The 19848-nt window shown below is 43.5% G+C and overlaps 1 protein-coding gene across 20 annotated transcripts in view; it reads left to right on the top strand.

Moving 5' to 3' along the window:
- Positions 1-19848, top strand: part of BACH1 (BTB domain and CNC homolog 1) — a 79975-nt gene that overhangs the window by 23234 nt on the left and 36893 nt on the right. For 11 of the 20 annotated variants that reach the window (XM_069578155.1, XM_069578156.1, XM_069578163.1 and 8 more), the window contains exons 2-5: positions 3831-4124; positions 7669-9006; positions 10662-10868; positions 19299-19506. In XM_069578155.1, coding sequence (XP_069434256.1) covers positions 3891-4124; positions 7669-9006; positions 10662-10868; positions 19299-19506 — 1987 coding nt within the window. In that variant the 5' untranslated portion in view covers positions 3831-3890. Of the gene's footprint in view, positions 1-3830; positions 4125-7668; positions 9007-10661; positions 10869-19298; positions 19822-19848 lie in introns of all 20 variants that reach the window. The other 9 variants (XM_069578068.1, XM_069578059.1, XM_069578005.1 and 6 more) reach the window with 1 other exon arrangement.

The raw sequence follows: 19848 nt of genomic DNA, 5'->3' as shown, positions 1-19848 counted from the left end.
ACGTTATACTGTCAAAATGGCAGGATTTCATTTTTTTATGGCTGAGTAGTGTAAATGTACATCACATCTTTATCTGTTCATCCATTGATGGGCATTTATGTTATTTTCATATCTTGGCTATGATAGATAATGCTTCATTGAACATGAGGGTGTGTATGTTTTATAGTTGGTGTTTTCATATTCTTTGGATTAATACCCTGAAGTGGAATGGTTGGACTATACAGTAGTTTTGTTCTTCATTTTTTTGAGGAATTTCCCCAGTTTTCCATGGTGGCCTCACAGAATATGAGGGTAGGATTTATGTAATTTTATATCATCATCAGGGCAGATGATAGGACAGAATAAGAAGGCTGGGGACTTGTCCAGGAACACTGCAAGGTACACGGTCACTGTTGAATCCGGCTTGGCTGGGGAGGTGGACAATCTTGGATAAAGTGGAAGGCAGTGGTCCCTGCAATAGCACACACCAGATACACAGTTTCATTGAATGATAGCTCCTCCCCACTACTCTTAACAAAAGTTCCTTATGTTGATAGCTGAAATACCAAGACCAATTGCGAAAGGGAACTTACTACCCTTTCAATGTGGGCACAACCCGAAAATCAAGTTAGTCCTTGGACGTGGTTTTTGAGTTGCCATGATTTCATGCGGTGTGCTGAATCAGTAAATAAATGATAGATTGTGATCCTTGACCTTGGGAAAAGTTTAACCACATAGTGAGAGATTTTATTTTCATTGACTGTTTCTGAGGAACTTAATATTTCAGCTATAATGAGCACCTGAAAAATGAACACATAGGTAGAGTGGAACTCGGATGCATGTCTTGTGTGGTTACTGAGACACTGTGTCTTTGAGGTGGATTCACCTGACTGGGGCTTTCCAGGTGGCGCTAGTGGTAAAGAACCCGCCTGCCAATGCAGAAGAGGTAAGAGATGCTGGTTCGATCCCTGGGTTGGGAAGATCGCCTGGAGGAAGAAATGGCAACCCACTCCAGTATTCTTGCTTGGAGAATCCCATGGACAGAGGAGCCTAGCGGGGTACAGTCCATAGGATCACAGAGACTGGGACACAACTTTGGGCCTGTTCTGTCTGGATTTAGTAGTTTTTACTTCTCCTTTCATTTTTGTTTGGCCTATAGCAACTGTGAAAACAGTAATGTTTATTCAGTCATATAACATTTGAGGACCTTCGTGTTTTGGGACATGAGTAAGGTTTAGAAGAAAAACAGGGATCACCCTGTGAGGAGCTTGTGGTCCCTGGGTCAGGAAGATCCCTTGGTGCAGGAAATCGCGGCCCACTCTAGTATTCTTGCCTGGAAAGTTGCATGGACAGAATAGCCTGGTGGGCTCCATTCCATGGGTCAGATAGTCGGACACAGTGTAGCAACTAAACTGTCCTTTTTTGGGGGGTGGCTGGGTCAGTTCAGTTGCTCAGTCCTGTCTGACTTTTTGCAACCCAATGGACTATAGCCCACTAGTCTCCTCTGTCCATGGAATTCTCCAGGCAGGAATACTGGAGTGGGTTGCCATTGCCTTCTCCAGGGGATCTTCTGACCCAGAGATTGAACCCAGGTCTCCTGCATTGTAGGCAGATTCTTTACTGACTGAGCCACCAGGAAAGCCCACAGTTGTTCATATGTATGTTGGGTATATATACGATCAAAAATGTTTGGAGGCTACTGTGTATTAGTATGGGCCTCCCAGGTGGCACTAGTGGTAAAGAACGCCTGCCAACGTAGGAGACATAAGAGACGCGGGTTCAATCCCTGGGTTGGGAAGATCCCCTGGAAAAGGGCATGGCAACCCACTCCAATATTCTTGCCTGAAGAATCCCATGGACAGAGAAGTCTGGTGAGTTACAGTCCGTAGGGTCGCAAGGAGATGGACATGACTGAAGCAGCAGCACGCATGCACATATGTTAGTATATGGTTTTAAAAACATATGTTTTTGATAATCTTCTCTTCTGTTTTAGCATTTTGAGAAAACCGAGAGTTCCTCTGTGTGGTAAACCATGTTGTTAACGATGGAGTACTCCTGTTTGTTACCTACATTTTATAGTGTTAAGTAAGACTTGTTATGTAAAAAGATTCATTGCTAGGATCTGGCCTGGCAGACCTGAGTCTTTAGATCAAGGAAATCCTCCTCTTCTTGGTGTTGGAGGAGCTTTGGCTTTTGTAGAACGTGCCCCTTGTTCTGGACCACACCCTCCTGCCTGCTGTCAAGTGTTGGGAAGTGGCGGACACAGAGAATGTGGAGTGCTGTGTGCCTGTTCCACCATTTAGCCCAGTCCAGAGTGTGACCTCCGGTGACCTACACGCACCCATTAACGTCTTAAAGCAACGGATTGGGATGCCACCCAGAAACTTTTCAGCCTTACCAGTTTGCTCATTGGAGGCTTTTTCTTTGTACAAAATTTCTCATTTCAAAGCCATAAAATCCTTGCTTCAAAAGGTCTTCCCCTCTTCACCCCCAAGAATATGTTTCCTATTATAAAAATTGCTTATCAAAAACCTCTATTAAATGAAGTGAATAAATGCTTCCAGGCTGTCAGGAGCCTTTTTTCTTTTAAAAGGTTTCTTTTTATTATGTGTAACTTAGGCAAACCCCACTCCAGTACTCTTGCCTGGAAAATCCCATGGACGGAAGAGCCTGGTAGGCTGCAGTCCATGGGGTCGCTAAGAGTCGGACACAACTGAGCAACTTCCTTTTCACTTTTCACTTTCATGCATTGGAGAAGGAAATGGCAGCCCACTCCAGTGTTCTTGCCTGGAGAATCCCAGGGACGGGGGAGCCTGGTGGGCTGCCGTCTATAGGGTCACACAGAGTCGGACATGACTGAAGTGACTTGGCAGCAGCAACATAGGCAAAATTGTCAGTACATTTTTAAAGTATTTCACGTGTTCTGATTTTTTCCACCGCCAAATCACCGTGTTTCTCCAAAGTCATAAATCTTTGAGATGAGATAGCCCTTTAAAATTTTTTTGCTGAATCTACAGTTATCATGTCTGTCAGCCTACAATTCTTTTAGTTGGGCCTCTTTAATCTCCAGTGGAATATGGACACACTTTAAAATTGTCCACCTGTAATCTTTGGGATCCAATTTCCTCAAGCAGTTTACTTTAGGAGTGTGTTTAGGGTCAGGAGATGGATCTGCCGAGTTCTGAATTTGAACACCCTCAAAAAATGTATTAAGTTCAAATCACATTCATTCCTAGGCTATCCTGCCCTAGAGCAGTACAGATCATTGGGGTATGCCAGTACCTTTTTAAAACCAGACAGCCGGGTTCTCAAGATAAAATTTCTAAAAAAAGGAAGCCATCTTTGTTTCATGCCAGCATTAAAATTAGAGTACTAAATCAATACAGCTGATAATTTAAAGGCTTAAGCTAGGAGGGGAAAGCATCAGCTCTGTAGTTCTGGACGCCATGGGTATAGTCATTGGTGCACACCCATCACTTGACCCTGAGTCTGCTTTAGGTAGAAGCTTTTGTTTTCATTTGGGTTTTAGTGATGAGTATTTTAATCTGATGGGGGGCTTCGCAAGTGGCTCAGTGGTAAAGAACCCACCCGCCAATGTAAGAGAGGTGGGTTCGATCCCCGGGTGGGGAAGATCCGCCCGGAGAAGGAAGTGGCAACCCACTCCAATATTCTTGCCGGGAAAATCCGCATGGACCGAGGAGTCTGGAGGGCCACAGTCTATGAGGTCGCAGAGAGTCGGACTGACTGAGCGACTAAACAGCAGCCACGTGTTGATGGGTACCTGCCGGGGCTGTCGGGACAGATTTCCTTCCTAGCCGTTCCGTGAGTGACCGCAGCCTGTGTCTCGGCAGGGTTGACAACCGTCAGAAGCATGCTCTCTCGGATCCTCCCGACGCCGCCCCGGACGCAGAATGTGGCTGGGTGAGAACGCGGTGTTCGCCTACGAGTCGTCGGTGCACGGCGCGCACGTGCTGCGCTGCCTGGACGAGCAGCGGCGGAAGGACGAGCTGTGCGACGTGACGGTGCTGGTGGAGGGCCGGCCCTTCCGCGCGCACCGCGCCGTGCTGGCCGCCTGCAGCGCCTACTTCCACGCCCGGCTCGCCGGCGCGGCCGGCGCAGAGCCACGCATCACGCTGCCCGGAGAGGTGGGAGAGCTCGCCCCGCGTTCATGCAACCAACTGTCTCCCCTGGTTGATCCCGTTAGGGCAAAACCCCGCCTTGCCGGTCATCCTTGCCCGTGCTTCTGCAGCCTCACATTTAACTTGCTTCAGCATTTTTTGTGTCAACTGGTTCACTTTATTATTTTGGCTGCACCTCAAGGCAGGCGGAATCGTAGTTCCCCCACCAGGGATCAAACCCCTGTCTCTGGCAGTGGAAGTGTGAAATCTTACTTAACCTCTGGACTGCCAGAGAAGTCTCTGATAACTTTGGATGTTAGTTAATATATCTTGGGCCGTTGAATAACTTGACCCTCTGTTATGTTTTAATGAAATGCCTCACCAGTGGATACGGGCATTCGGAGAGGTCGCACACCTGGGCGGGACTCCCCCTTTGGACCTTTTCCTGTGATGGACAGGGATTAGGGTCCTCCCAAGCCTGCATTTGACTATGACCGACCTGCCTTCATGGACAGGACTGAAAGGGAGTTACTGGGGACAGCCTTCCTATGCCGCTCAGTTTTATTGTTTTAACTATGAGTCCAAGTTGCCAGATCTCTTCGTTTTTAAAGCCAGATGTTTTAGAATTTGGAGAAAACCTGAAAGATTATGCATTCCAGCCTCCTCATTTTGTCTACAAGTGGCTGTTAGGTACTCCAGAAGGGTTCTCTCCCTTTTTTCTTTCTTGAGATTGAGACAATGTGTGGGTAGAAGAAAGGTGATTTTGTGTCATATTTATAGAGCCTTGTACTTACACACCTTTCCCCCCAAGCCTATTGTGGAGCTCGTGCACCTAGACACTTAGGTTCTTGTTACCATCCTGCCACTAAGAGACGGCTCTTAGGGCGGGAGTGCTGGGTACACTGACTGTTTTAACTGTTTGGTTTCATTAGTGATGACAGCTAGAAGAGTGCTGAGGCTTGTGGCATTGGGACACATTTTGTTCACTGTTAAGTTGTATCTGACAATTTGTGACCTCAGGGACTGCAGCAGGCCAGGCTTCCAGGCCCTTCACTGTCTCCCAGAGTTTGCTTAAACTCAAATGTCCATTGAGTTGGTGATGCCATCCAACCATCTCATCCTCTGTCATCCCCTTCTCCTCCTGCCCTCAATCTTTGCCAGCATCAGGGTCTTTTCAGCTGAGTCAGGTTTTCACATCAGGTGGCCAAAGTATTGGAGCTTCAGTCCTTCCAGTGAATATTCAGGACTGATTTCCTTTATGATTGACTGGTTTGATCTCCTTGCAGTCCAGGGGACTCTCAAGAGTCTTCTCCAGCACACATTAGAAGTTGTTGAAAGGAATTTGGACAAAGTATATAGAACCTGTCTATGTACAACAGGTTTGTGTGGGCTGTTCTGTGATGACACTGAGTCTACAGTTTAGCTTATTGCTGGCCATGCAGACATACATCCATGAAATGGTAGCTACAGGTGGTCAGTTCTGTGGCAGAAGTTGGAACAAATAATATAATACTAAGGCAGTGGCAAGAAGGGCCGGCTATTGGTCACCCGTTGTTCTTTAACAAGTAGCAACACATGTCCTAATGGAGATATCCTCTTTATGATCTGTAGTTTCAAATTACTTGAAAAGACTTTCCAAGCAGAAAATAATTTGATTCATGTATATGGAAGGAAAGATACCTGCATGCACGTGTGTATATATACATTCATTCATTCTAATTTGAATATGAGATACAAATTTTCAGATATTTGAAGTGTCTCATCATAATGACAGATTGAAAAGATCATTGTGTAGCTGTCTTTAAAGCCTCTTGATTATTTTATTTAAAAATTCTCAATTAAAACATTTATTGAGATCATTGTAAATTCACATGCAGCTGTTAAGGCAGAGAGCCCCTTTGCTGCACTCGGCTCAGTTTCTTCCAATGGTGGTGGTTTTGCAAAATTGTATGTCACAACCAGGATTTTGATAGTAGCACAATTCACCCATCTTAGGCTTTCCTGGTTTTACTTGTACTAAATTGCGTATGCTGTAAAATTCTATACAGTTTCGTTTCCTGGGTGGGTCCATGTGTCCACTGCCATAGTAAGGAAACTGAACAGTTTCAGCACCTACCCGAGAATCCCTTGTGTTGCCCTTTTATAATCCCACTCACTTCCTTTCTAGTTTCCATCCATACTCCCTCACCCCCTCCCTCCATTCCTAATCCCTGGCAACCACTAATCTGTCCTCCTTTCTTAAAGTTTTGTCATCTGAAAAATGTTACATAAATGGAGTCATACAGTAGGTGACCTTTTGGGATTGGCCTTTTTCCTCTTACTGTAATTTCTCTGAGATTTATCCAAGTCTTAGGCATCCGCAGTGTATTCTTTTCTATTGCTGAGCATTCCTTACTGTGGGTATACTGGTTTTTATTTAGCTGTACACCTATTGAAGGAAATCAGGCTGATTCCAATTTGGGGCTGTTACAGATAACACTGCAGTGAGCGCTTGTGCAAGATGAGTTTTCATTTTTCTGGCATAAAAGAATAGGAGTGCAGTTGCTGGGACATATGGTGGTTGCATGTTTATAAGAAACTGCCAAACTGGTTTGCAGAGCAGCTGCACCATTTTACGTTCCTACCAGCAGTGTGTGAGTTTTCCTGTTTCTCCACATCTTCACCAGTATTTGGTATTGCTGTTTTTATTTTACTTTATTTTTTTAGCCATTTAAAAGCTAATTAAGTATGCCCAGTTTAGCAGGTGTTTAAGAGAATCACAGAAAAATTATATCTTGATCACTCTGATTGGAATTCAGTGTTCTAAAATTAATTTTTGTATTTTGAGCCTAGAATGAAGCTTTCCATGCCCTCAGTAGGTGTCATCTCCCCCTCTCTCTGCAGAGGCAGGTTCAGTGTAAATGTACAATTTTCAGCTTAAAGGTTTTATTAGCTAGGGTCCTTGAATCTTTGCTGAGACTGTACTAGGCACAAGTTTTAGGTCTTCACGTAGATCACTTTGTAAATCTGAATCTTTAAAAATTTTATTAGAAACTCGAAGATAACTGATAGTTAGCCATTGACTGTCCACATGGTTAGGAGTACTTTCATTGCTTTAGCTATTTTGTTCTCCGGCCTTGAATATTCCACGGTAGTAGTTTATCACGGCTGAGGAGTTGTTTGGAATATGGTAACCACGTGGACCTAGGATGGCAACAGACCCCAGCACTTGAAACAGTGTGTTGAACGTTTATCCGTGTTGCTTTATTCCATAGATGCCTTCTTTCCATTAATGTGGAAAGTTGTGGTAATGTTTATATCTTTATCTCATATGAGTAAATCATACTCCATGGATCACCATGAGTGGATATCTATAAAGTGGAGAGTGTGGTCCCAGTGAACAGGATGTGAGAAGCAAGCTTTTCTAGATTCCCTTAGCTTTACATTTCTGAGAAGATTTTTTTCTCGCCAAATTAAAATCCCTGTTTTATAAGTATCACAAAGAGGTTTTCATCTTGCCACCCTGCTGCTTCTCTCGTCCTTATCTGCTAGACAGCTTTTCATATGATGTGTTTGTTTTGTATATTAACAGGTGACAGTTAAAGGATTTGAACCTTTAATTCAGTTTGCCTACACTGCTAAACTGATACTCAGTAAGGACAATGTGGATGAGGTGTACAAGTGTGTGGAATTTTTAGGCGTACCTGATATTGAGGAATCCTGCTTTCAGTTTCTCAAATACAAGTTTCTGGACTCCACTGCAGACCAGCAGGAATGCCCCAGAAAAAAATGCTTCTCCTCACCTTGCCAGAAACCAGATTTTAAGTTTTCACTTTTGGACCAGAAGGATTTAGAAATTGATGAGGTGGAGGAATTTCTGGACAACAAAAATGTCCAAACCCCTCACTGTAAACTGCGTAGGTATCAAGGCAGTGCAAAAGCGACTCCTCCTCTGCAGGACAGTGCCAGCCAAACATGTGAATCCATGTGCTTAGAAAAGGACGCTCCCCTGGCTCTGCCGTCTTTATGCCCCAAATACCGAAAATTCCAGAAAGCGTTTGGAACCGACAGAGTCCGAACTGTGGAGTCCAGCGTCAAAGACATTCAGGCTGCTTCTGTTCAGCCACATGAGCCGTCGGAAAGTGAGTGTCTAGGAGGAATCCAGGACTGTGCAGACTTGCAGGTGATTTTAAAATGTGAAGAAAGAAAGTCAGTGATGGAACATGAAGAAGCCAAGAAGAAAGATCCCGCTTCCCAGGGCTCATCCGGAAAAACAGAAACGACTCCCTGCCCCCCCAGTTCTGCAGACCCCCACGGGCTCTACTCTCTGTCTCTCTTACACACGTACGACCAGTATGGTGACTTGAATTTTGCTGGCATGCAAAACACGACAGTGTTAACGGAAAAGCCTTCATCGGGTTCCAGTGTGCGAGAGGAGAAGGCTTTCGGTGAGAGTCCGGATGTGAAATCAGACTCCGGCCCCAGGAAGGAGAGTGGCCTTGCCGCGAGTGATCTGAGCAGCGTGGAGCGAGAGGTGGCGGAACACCTCGCGAAGGGCTTCTGGAGTGACATCTGCAGCGCGGACTCTCCCTGCCAAATGCAGTTGTCACCTGCCGTGGCCAAAGACGGCCCAGAGCAGAACTACCCCCAGAAGCGGTCTGAGTGTCCCTGGTTAGGTATCAGGATCAGCGAGAGCCCGGAACCGGGCCAGAGGACTTTCACGACCTTGAGTTCTGTCAATTGCCCTTTTATAAGCACTCTGAGTCCCGAGGGCTGTTCCAGCAGCCTGGAAATTGGAACCGATGACTACGTTTCAGAGCCCCAGCAGGAGCCTTGTCCCTACGCTTGTGTGATCAGCTTGGGAGATGACTCGGAGACAGATACCGAAGGGGACAGTGAGCCCTGTTCAGCCAGAGAACAAGAGTGTGAGGTGAGTGGAAAAGGAGTGTGTGCTCAAGTCATTGTTTGACCACCGTTAACTGGACTGACTGTGTCTGCTCCTGTTGGGAATGTGATCTGGCTCAGGGAGGGAGGAGGAAACCCATACTCAGTTAATTATACCACCGTATGAATGTGATCTGGCTCAGGGAGGGAGGAGGAAACCCATACTCAGTTAATTATACCACCGTATGATACATACCAGGAGGGGGTGATGAAGTTGGAAGGACTGCTGTGTTCCTTTATTTCAAGTGGATGTATTTGTTCTGTTAACCGGGGAGTGGATTCCCGCATTGGCTATGTAACTGTTTAAATCAAGTGCCAGGTCCCAAGAGGAAAAAGAATAATGATTCTCTAGTCATTTGATGATTAACTCCTGGTTAAATACAGCATATATTCAGTCTTATTCACTGCCACAAAGACGTCTAGACGTGGGACTTAGTCACTTAGCAATGACTTAGCGATGACCAGTTGCAGGAATGTGGCTTCTGGTCCAAAGTTTTCTTTATACTAGTTTCTCATAGCTATAAATTTTTTTCTTATTTTTCCTTAGTCATTTCATCTATTAATTTAAAGAATGTCTTAATAATTTATAATGAACTACATGTAACCAGTATGTTATTAATCACACTAATCTTGATCTGTGTACTTTGTGTATAAATGTTTGTATTTGATAGATGTTTTTTTGTAAAACTTGACTATATAGTTCCAGTAATAATAAAGGCTTGTTAATTCTTTATCATCACAAACAATGAAGAGGTTTTTTCCCCCCTTGGCTTTGGAAGGAGGTCTTTCATTATTTAATTTAAGAAGTAATATGTAAGCATGAAATTATATATATCGATTTTTGTATGACATTTGTATATGCAGTGCTTGAAACTATGACAAAGTGTTTAAATGAAACATGTAAGAAATTTTAGAATATTTTATGTAACTAATTTCTGTAAGCTTGAAAGACTAAGTAGGTAGCCAGAGAAACTTAACAAATGTTTCATTTCTTTTTGATAATTAAACTTTCCCATAGTACTGTTTTTTAAAGATTATCTTATTATTATTATTTGAAATTTAAATATGTTGAAAATGACTGTAAAATATTTATAAGGTTTTTCTAACCATTTCTGCATTGGCAAGTAAAATGAATTATGTGAAACTGCCATTTTTCTGACAGAAAAATAAATTTTAAGAAATGCCTTAGAAATTATTGGTGGTGTTATACACAATATTAAGTCAGTGCTACACAGTAATAGAAGTCAAAGAACAAAACAGAATTTTTTTGGTTTGAGTAAGAATACATTTAAAACACTTTAGAAAATGCCTTAAAGATCTCTATGGGGTATTGACATGACCTAGTAAAATAATTTAAATTCTGTTTTCTCACCGTAAGTACATTAATATTTGTGTTTATGATGTTTGATTTGCAAAAAAAATCTGCTTCTCAATTTCTCTTCTAAACCCTCTCAAAAATAGAACAGAAATAATGAAGGAAAAAAAAAAGAGAAATGTATAGAGATTGGGAATAGAGGGTTTTTTTTTTTTTAAGTCTAAATAAAGTTCCCTGGAAAACATAGATGTATATTTTCCACTTCCTAGATTTAAGTAAAACCAGAAAATGCAGCAATAATTGCTAATGTTTATTTCACCTTCTAGGTAAAATTGCCATTTAATGCACAACGAATAATTTCACTCTCTCGAAATGATTTTCAATCTTTGTTGAAAATGCACAAACTGACTCCAGAACAACTGGATTGCATCCATGATATTCGGAGAAGAAGTAAAAACAGAATTGCTGCACAGCGCTGTCGCAAGAGGAAACTTGACTGTATACAGAATCTTGAATCAGAAATTGAGAAGCTGGTGAGTCTAGAAGTTTCTTTTTACTCTAATTCCAACAGTTCATTCTGTCTTTTTTATAGGAAATAGCTGTTTCAATTCCTAAGTCAGATGTAATGTTCAGTTATTTTAAAATTTGCCAATTAATATTAAGAAATAAATTATGTGACATTTTCAGAAAGATAAGCAGATAAAAAACAATGAGGATTTTCATAATTTTACCTAAGCAAGTGTTTTATGTATATAGTGTGATACTGTCATATGTAAGTTGAACTATTTCTGTGTGTCTTTGTAAAAAATGATTTATAGAGTAAAGATAATTTCACTATCTAATTCTGGTGGTTGAGTAAAAATGAAAGAAATGATAAAACACTTTAATCTCTTTGTGTTGTGCTTGGTGTCTGTAAATGCTAATGTTTCAGTTGTTGGTTTTAATGAACCAGTAACTTGTTTTGGTTGATAGCAGAGTGAACCAGCCAACTTGAATCTTTCATCTAAGGGAAAAATTCATGTGCTAATATAAATAGAAAATTGTAATACCTAATGAGAGCCTCAGGGATAAGAATGCCTACTTTGTTACATCTTATTTTTTATTCCAGCATCAAAACAGAAATTAACTAAAAAATGGATTAATTTTCACCAGTGTTTCTTTGTACAGTAGTGGTTGGTACTAATAGAAGGAAGTGTTGTGAGGAAAGATAACTGACAGTGCAAGCTAAAACCCTGGTTAGAGACGACAGTAGGGACAGTGTCCAGATGCAGTAAAAACGTTCATTGGATGTTCTGTTTTCTGTGTGTGCACGGTGTCGCTAAGTTGTGTCTGACTCCTTTTGACGCCCTAGAATGTAGCACACCAGGTTCCTCTCTCCATGGCATGCTCTAGGCAAGAATACCGGAGTGGGTTGCCATGCCTTGCTCCAGGGAATCTTCCCCACCTAGAGGTCGAACCCACATCTGCAGCTCCTGCATTGCAGGTAGATTCTTTACTGTCTGAGCCACCAGGGAAGCCCGGGTAACTCTGGGCAGGCTATGTAATACCTTTGTCCCTCAGTTTTCTCCTCTGTAAGATGGGATAATACCAGTTATTACTTTACAGAAATGAGTATTCATTTATGAAGATTATTGTTGTTTAGTCTCTAAGTCGTGTCCAACTCTTTTGTGACCCCTATGGACTATATGTAGCCTGCCAGGCTTCTCTGTCCATAGGATTTCCTAGGCAAAAATGCTGGAAGTGAAGTGTCTCAGTTGTGTCCGACTCTTTGCAACCCCATGGACTGTGCCAGGCTCCATCTGTGGGATTTTCCAGGCAAGAATACTGGAGTGGGTTGCATTTCCTTCTCCAGTTTATGAAGATTAAATGAGCTAATACATCTAAGTCTTTAGAAAAATGCCTGGCACATAGTACTCAATAAATACTACTTTCTTCTTCTTATTGCTGTACTATTATTCATCAATTTTCAATTTTCTCTCCCTTGATTGTTCCTTTCCTAATGTCTCTGCCTATGCTGTAGACTCTGGGTTCGGACCTCACTGTTCATATTGCCTCTCTCATTATAGAAAGATTCCTTTCATGTTGTCGGTGGAATAACTCTTGGTTAATTTTCAATAGAAGGGAATATTTGGTTTTCCCATGGTTCTTAGGAAATTTTTGTAGTTGCTTCTAAGAGTAATAGCCTAATAGACTGTGGATGGATCAGCACGTGAAAAAATATTTTGATTACAAAATGAATAATGATTTGAAAATAGTATTTTTAAGGTGGGTCAGTGAGATAAAAACCATGTGTGAAGCATGCTTCAGTTCAGTTCAGTCTCTCAGTCATGTCTGGCTCTTTGTCCGATTCATGGACTGCAGCACTCCAGGCCTCCCTGTCCATCACCAACTCCTGGAGCTTGCTCCAACTCAGTGTCCATTGACTCAGTGATGCCATCCAGCCATCTCATCCTCTGTCGTCCCCTTCTCCCACCTTTAGTCTTTCCCCAGCATCAGGGTCTTTTCCAATGAGTAAATTCTTCACATCAGGGAGCCAGAGTATTAGAGCTTCAGCTTCAGTATCAGTCCTTCCAGTGAATATTCAGGGTTGATTTCCTTTAGGATTGACTGGTTTGATCTCCTTGCAGTTCAAGGAACTCTCAAGAGTCTTCTCCAACACCACAGCTCAAAAGCATCAATTCTTTGGCACTCAGCTTTCTTTATCGTCCAACTCTCACATCCATACATAACTACTGGAAAAACTGTAGCTTTGACTAGACGGACCTTTGTCAGCAAAGTAATGTCTCTGCTTTTTAATACGCTGTCTAGGTTTGTAGCTTTTCTTCCAAGGAGTAAATGGCTTTTAAGCATGCTTCAGGTGGTCATTATATGCTGGGAAAGCCAAAGGGAGATGTTAATTTGAATTTAATAAATTGACTTCAACAAGACGTCCTGTCGGAGTCTGTCAGTAACCTTTGAAGAAGAAAAAAGGCGGGTATTTCTTTGGTTGATAAATTGATGGTATTGACTCTTAATCTTTATTTAAAATTTGATAGTATGTTAGACAGAGAAGGCAATGGCAACCCACTCCAGTACTCTTGCCTGGAAAATCCCATGGATGGAGGAGCCTGGTGGGCTGCGGTCCATGGGGTCACTATGAGTCAGGCACGACTGAGCAACCTCCCTTTCACTTTTCACTTTCCTGCATTGGGGAAGGAAATGGCAGTCCACTCCAGTGTTCTTGCCTGGAGAATCCCAGGGATGGGGGAGCCTGGTGGGCTGCCGTCTGTGGGGTCACACAGAGTCAAACACGACTGTAGCGACTTAGCAGCAGTGTGTTAGAGGTTAGGTATTAATTCAGTATTGCTTTTACTGTACGAATTGAATATCTATAATTTACAAACCAAAATCATGACTTTTCTTTTACTAGTAAATATAAGATCTTGAACAAAGTTCAAAAATCATTCAACTTGTTAACGTGTTTGACTTACAAAGCTGTCATCTTTATAGGATTCTTCTCAAGGTCTATGTTTGTTCTGTGCTGTAAGATGAAATCAGAAGTTAGAAAATATCTGTCTCTGATACCACTGTGGTCTCAGACAAAGGTAACCTTGAAGTAAACTTTGCTTTTTAAAGAAAAATAATAAATTGCCAAAGTGTAATTTCTCTTAGAAGAAATCAGACATTAACTGATATCAACTTATAAGTGATCAGAAATCACAGTATTCACAAAGTTCTGGAACTCGGGGTTGAGACATTCACAGATTGTTTTGTTTCACTGCCCTTGTCCAGGATGATGGTGTAGGAGTCAAATTACCTCATCTGTCTTTGTGAAGGGAAAGTGTTAGTTGCTCAGTCGTGTCCAACTGTATGCGCTCCCATGGATTGTCTCCAGGCAGGAATTCTGTAGTGGGTAGTAGCCTTTCGCTTCTCCAGGGGATCTTCCCAACCCAGGGATCGAACCCAGATCTCCTGCATTGAAGGCAGACTCTTGACAGTCTGAGCCAGCAGGGAAGCCCAGTCTGTCTTTACTGTTTTGAATTTTGTCGTGAAGATTATTGTGTTAAAACAACCCTTTTCTGGTCACAGTCTAGCTACGGCTCTCGTCACATGTGCACTGCCGTCTCCAGTGGGCCCCCTGGGGCCTCCCGGCTGCCGCTCTGTGAGGCCCTTGAGCAGCGTGTCTTGAAATGTGGCCTGTGTACAATTGGCATCAGAGTTACCCAGGAGTCCGCCTTCAGAATGCTCCCTCTGGAGCCCCATCCCAGACCTGTGGGAGGGGCCCAGGAACATGCATTCTGCAGGTTTCCAGTGTGAGTCTTTATTACGCACACAAAGTTTCTAGAACCTGCTGCACTAGAATATAGAAGTCAGATGGAGGCTTTGGAGTCAAACAGCTGAAAACTCTGCCTGGCCCCTTGGTGGCTTTGGAGAGGTCGTTGCCTCTCCAAAACCAATCCCCTCATCAATAACAAGAGATAAGGGTAGTATCTCCCTCAGGTCTGGTGCGAGGATGAGATGCAGCCAGAGATGGAAGGCTTTTTGTCCTGCCCCGCACATGTTCAGGGCTCAGTAAAAATCAGTAGTTATGTTTTCTGCGAGTATCTGCTTTTCATTCCATATTAAATGTACTGGGTACCAGGGGAATCAAAGATCAGTGAGACATAGCCCTTGCCAATAAAATGCTTAGAGTCTCATAGGGAGCCAGCTTTATGTGTTTTTATTTGTTCTTCAGAATCATCTTCCTCCTCCCCATTCTAGAAATTTCAAGCTTGCAGGGCAGTTAAGTGGATAGTGTGGTAAACAACCATGTACTTCCCGGGTGGACTCACCAGTCACTGACATTTTGCCATCTTTGCTTCCTGCCTCTTCCTGTGGGCCCTGGTCTCTGTCTCTCTGGCCAGGTCTGTGTCCCCCTGCTCCACTTGGCTGGTCTCTGGGGCTTTGTCCCCCTGTCCCTGTCAGCCGGTCTTGGATTCTTTGTACCTGCAGTTGGGTGATCTTCTTACTATACTCCCTGTCCGTCTTTGTGGCTCTTGCTTTGTGTTTTGAATCATTTGAAACCTACCACATTATGACATTTCACCCCTAAATACTTAAATAGGAATCAACTAAAATGACATTTTTTTGATATCTTTATCAAATATTTACGAATATCTTTGTCATACCTGAGAAAATTAATAAGTCTTAAATAACATAATGTAATTCCTATTCAAATTACCCTTATTGTCCCCAGGTATACTTTATATATATTTTTTCTTTGCAAAGTAGGAGCCAATTCTCACATGAAGTTTTTAGTTTTGTCTTTAGTCTCTCAGTCTAGAACAAATCCTCCCCCTTCTCCCCCCATTTTTCTTAATTAAAAAAAATTTTTGTTTTCTAGGAGAGTATAGTTGATTAACAATGTTGTGTTAGTTTTAAGTATAGCAGTGGGTACCTGTCAATCACTTGCTCACTCACTTGTGTCTGCCTCTTTGTGACCCCATGGACTAGAGCCTGCCAGGGTCCTCTGTGGGAATTCTCCAGGCAAGAATGCTGGAGTGGGTCGCCATTTCCTCCTCCAGGACATGTCAGTATGGCTGAGTAATGTTCCATTGTGTGTGTATATATATATATTAGAACTGAGTCAAATGCATTCCTTTTTATGGTGAGTAATATTCCATTGTGTATATGTTCCACAGCTGCTTTATCCATTCATCTGTTGATGGACATCTAGGTTGCTTCCATGTCCTAGCTCTTGTGAATAGTGCTGTGATGAACACTGGGGTACATGTATCCTTTTCAGTTGTGTTCCCTCAGGGTATATGCCCAGTACTCCCCTAAGAGTCCAGGCCAGCGTTCTCATGAAATGTCACACTTTCAATGTTTGTCTGATCATTTCCCCTTGGTTTTATGTAACTCCTTCCTGCCCTCTCTGAATTTCATGTGAACTGTGAAAGTGTGTGTTCTAAGATTGGGATTGAACATTCATTGTTGGGTCCTTCATACTGGGTCACTTGGGGAGATACCGTGTAAGGGTGTTGTTCCACTTGAGTGCATGGAGGCAGATCATTTCCAAATTTGTTTTTTGTTTTTTTTTTTTTTGGCCTTTTTGTTTGTTTTCTGTGGACTGCTAATTAGGCACTTTGTGAATATCTGGTCCCCCAACACTCCTTTGTCCTTTGGTTCTAAGCATGTGATGATGGCCTTTATAATGGGGACTGCAAAATCGGAATTTTTCCAATTCTGTCATTCCACTTACATTTATTGGTATTCTTCTTTAAAAAGAACTTTCCTTCCTTCCTCTTTTCCCTCCCTCCGACCACATCCTTTTAGTGTCACAGTGGACTCATGGATTAATTTTTTTCTAGTTTAATTTCTTAGAACTCACAATAGTCATTGGTCTTCTTGATGTTGATATTTTCCCAGGCTTGCCAGGGAGAGCCAGCCTCCTCAGCCAGCTGGTGTGTGCTTTTGCCATGACCCCGTTGGTGTGCCTGTGCCGTTTACAACAGCGTCTCATAGGTTTACCTTGCGTCTGTGTGCGTGCTCAGTCATGTCTGACTCTTTGCCACCCTGTAAACTGTGGCCCGCCAGGCTTCTCTGTCCATGAGATTCTCCAGGCAAGAAGACTGGCGTGCGTTGCCATGCTGTCCTCCTGGGGATCTTCCCGACCCAGGGATCAAACCCAAGTCTCCTACGCTGACAGGCAGATTCTTTACCCCTGAGCCACCTGGAAACCCTTCTCTTGTTCCAAGATGGGGAGCCACCCCTTTCTGTAAAAATCCCTAGTTTCTTATAGCAGGTATTAGACTCCAGAATGCATGCTTTCTGCTGGAGAGTTGCTCCGTGTGTGCGTGTGTGCGTGTGTGTGTGTGTGCGTGCGTGCGTGCGTGTGTGCGTGCGTGTGTGTGTGCGCGCGCGTGCGTGTGCGTGTGTGTGTGCGCGCGCGTGCTGGAGAGTTGCTCCGTGTGTGTGTGTGTATGTAATATCATGTGTTCATTCAGGATATACATCATGCTTCAGTAAATAGGGGCTTTCCTGGTGGCTCAGACGGTAAAGCGTCTGCCTACAGTGCAGACTGGGGTTCGATCACTGGGTTGGAAGGATCCTCTGGAGAAGGAAATGGCAACCCACTCCAGTATTCTTGCCTGGAAAATCCCATGGACTGAGGAGCCTGGTAGGCTACAGTCCATGGGGTCGCAAAGAGTTGGACATGACTAAGCAACTTCACTTTCACTTTCAGTAAATAGAAGTATGTACCTTGCAATAGAAAAATTCAGTGTTTCTTATTCAGTGCAGTTTTTCGAAGTCTTAAATGGCCCCGAAATATTTAAAACCTGACTATCCATAGTTGGAGGCACCCACTAAAACCTGACTACCCATAGTTGGAGTCACCCACAGTTTTGTAGAAAAACTTTAATATAAAACCACAGCAGTACTTTTGTGCAAAGTAGGTTTCTTTTTTAACCTTTTAACGATTTTTGTCTCAGAAGAGCATCTATTTAAAGGTTGGCCATTGTAGATGGCTTCTGTGAAGCAACCTGTCTAAATGTTTAACTGGCAACATTTAACAGCTCCAGCTCCCCTGAAGTTGCCAAAGAGCAGAAGGCCAGGAGATTTGTCATACATTTCACAAGAGAAATCTTTGACCCTCTGTCAACATTTATTTACTCTTACCTTGTAACCAGCTTGATGATTTGGTTTTCTAGCTAGATTAGGCACAGTGCAGAGGTAGAATTGGAAGGATGAGGTGGTACAATGATAGGAAAAAAGACACGCTGTCCGCAGTAACCAGTGATGGTGGACAGGGCGGCTGGGACTGGGAAAACCTGAGCAAAACTTCATGGTAGGCTTTCTTACAGGGATAATCATTTAACATGAAAATAATAACAGGACCAATAGGAGTAATAATTGTGCTCAGTCGTGTCCGACTCTCTGTGTCTGCACAGATTGTAGCCCACCAGGCTCCTCTGCCTATGGGATTTTCCTCCTCCGAGGGATTTCCTGGCCCAGGATTGAACCTGAGTCTGTTGGCATCTCCTGCATTGTCAGGCAGATTCTTGGCCAGTAGTGCCCCCTGGGAAACCCTGGTGGCTCAGTGGTAAAGAATCCACCTGCAGTGTAGGAGATGTGGCAGGAGCCTTGGGTTGAGTTCCTGAGCTAGGCAGATCCCCTGGACAAGGAAATAGCAACCCACTCCAGTGTGTCTAGTAAGTCCTATGGAAAGCCCAGGGTCACAAAAGAGTTGGACATGACTTAGCAACTGAATAGCAATAATAGTAATTAATAAACACAATTCCCCTCCCCCTCCATCCTTCACATGTCAGTAACTCTGGGCATGTTACAATCTGAACCCCATCTGTAAAATGTGTTTGATATTCCTGAAATCAGCAGTCATTGTGAGGATTACATAGTTGAAATGGTATGTTTGGAAACATTTAGCACAACGTCTGGCACAGCTAATGTCCAGTTGTTATTAGAATCTTTGGAGTTATGACCACTTCGCTTCTGCTTTTGTGGAGGTTGTATTTCATCCCCAGAGTCCGCACTGGTTTATCTGCAGTCCACAGATCCAAAAAACTCTGAAAACCGTGCAAGTCAGTTGCGACTATTTTGGCCAAAAAACTGATGCAAGGCTAGATCAGGGTACCCAGTCATTATGTGTCCTACTCTGTCTATTGATGCTTTCGTGTGTCTTATTTAGAAGTGGGAAGGTGTCTGAGAGTGGGGTGCTGCTTCAGATGCTGCTGGAGGAATTATGTGTGCATCTATACTTTCTCTCCAGAATCTGAGAAGTTCTGAACCCCAAGATATGTGTAGGCCTGTTAGGGATGAGGGCTTATGGACCTCAGTATTGAGTATATTTTGGAATGGAATTGGCAGGAAAAATTTCCCGTGACCTTACATGAGGAGGAGGTGCCGTGGATATGAATGAATGCACACCCTAGCCATGCTGATGAGCTCATCAACACACCTCACCGTATGCTCTTTCTCGCCTACAGCAAAACGAAAAGGAGAGCTTGTTGAAGGAGAGGGATCACATTTTGTCCACGCTGGGCGAGACCAAGCAGAACCTGACCGGGCTTTGCCAGCAAGTCTGTAAAGAAGCGGCTCTGAGTCAAGAACAGATACAGATCCTCGCCAAGTACTCAGCCTCCGACTGCCCGCTCTCCCTGTTAATTTCTGAGAAAGGCAAGAGCACTCCTGATGGTGAGCTCACATTACCCTCGATCCTGAGTCTGTCTGAAAGTCCTGCGGCTGGGCTGCCTGCCGGGGAGCCCAGCCCATGTTACCCCAGCACCAAGGGCGGCGAGGCGGGTGGTGTGCGGGGCCAGGAGTCCCAGACGGCTGCCAGCACCCTCTCGGAGCCGAGGGAGCCCTGTCGCCAGAGCGGGGGCATCTCAGACTTCTGTCAACAGATGACCGACAAGTGTACTACTGATGAGTAAACGCACCTCCGGCTGTTTCCTACTGACGTTTTGACATTGTCTTAAAAGCCTGATACGGCCACCCGTCTCTTGACAAGTATGGTTTGTCTTCCCTCATACTTTG

Source organism: Ovis canadensis, chromosome 1 (assembly GCF_042477335.2).
Source record: "Ovis canadensis isolate MfBH-ARS-UI-01 breed Bighorn chromosome 1, ARS-UI_OviCan_v2, whole genome shotgun sequence".
NCBI classification, from domain to species: Eukaryota; Metazoa; Chordata; class Mammalia; order Artiodactyla; family Bovidae; genus Ovis; species Ovis canadensis.
Note: the sequence above shows the minus strand (reverse complement) of the source record. Positions and strands in the feature narration are given on the sequence as shown.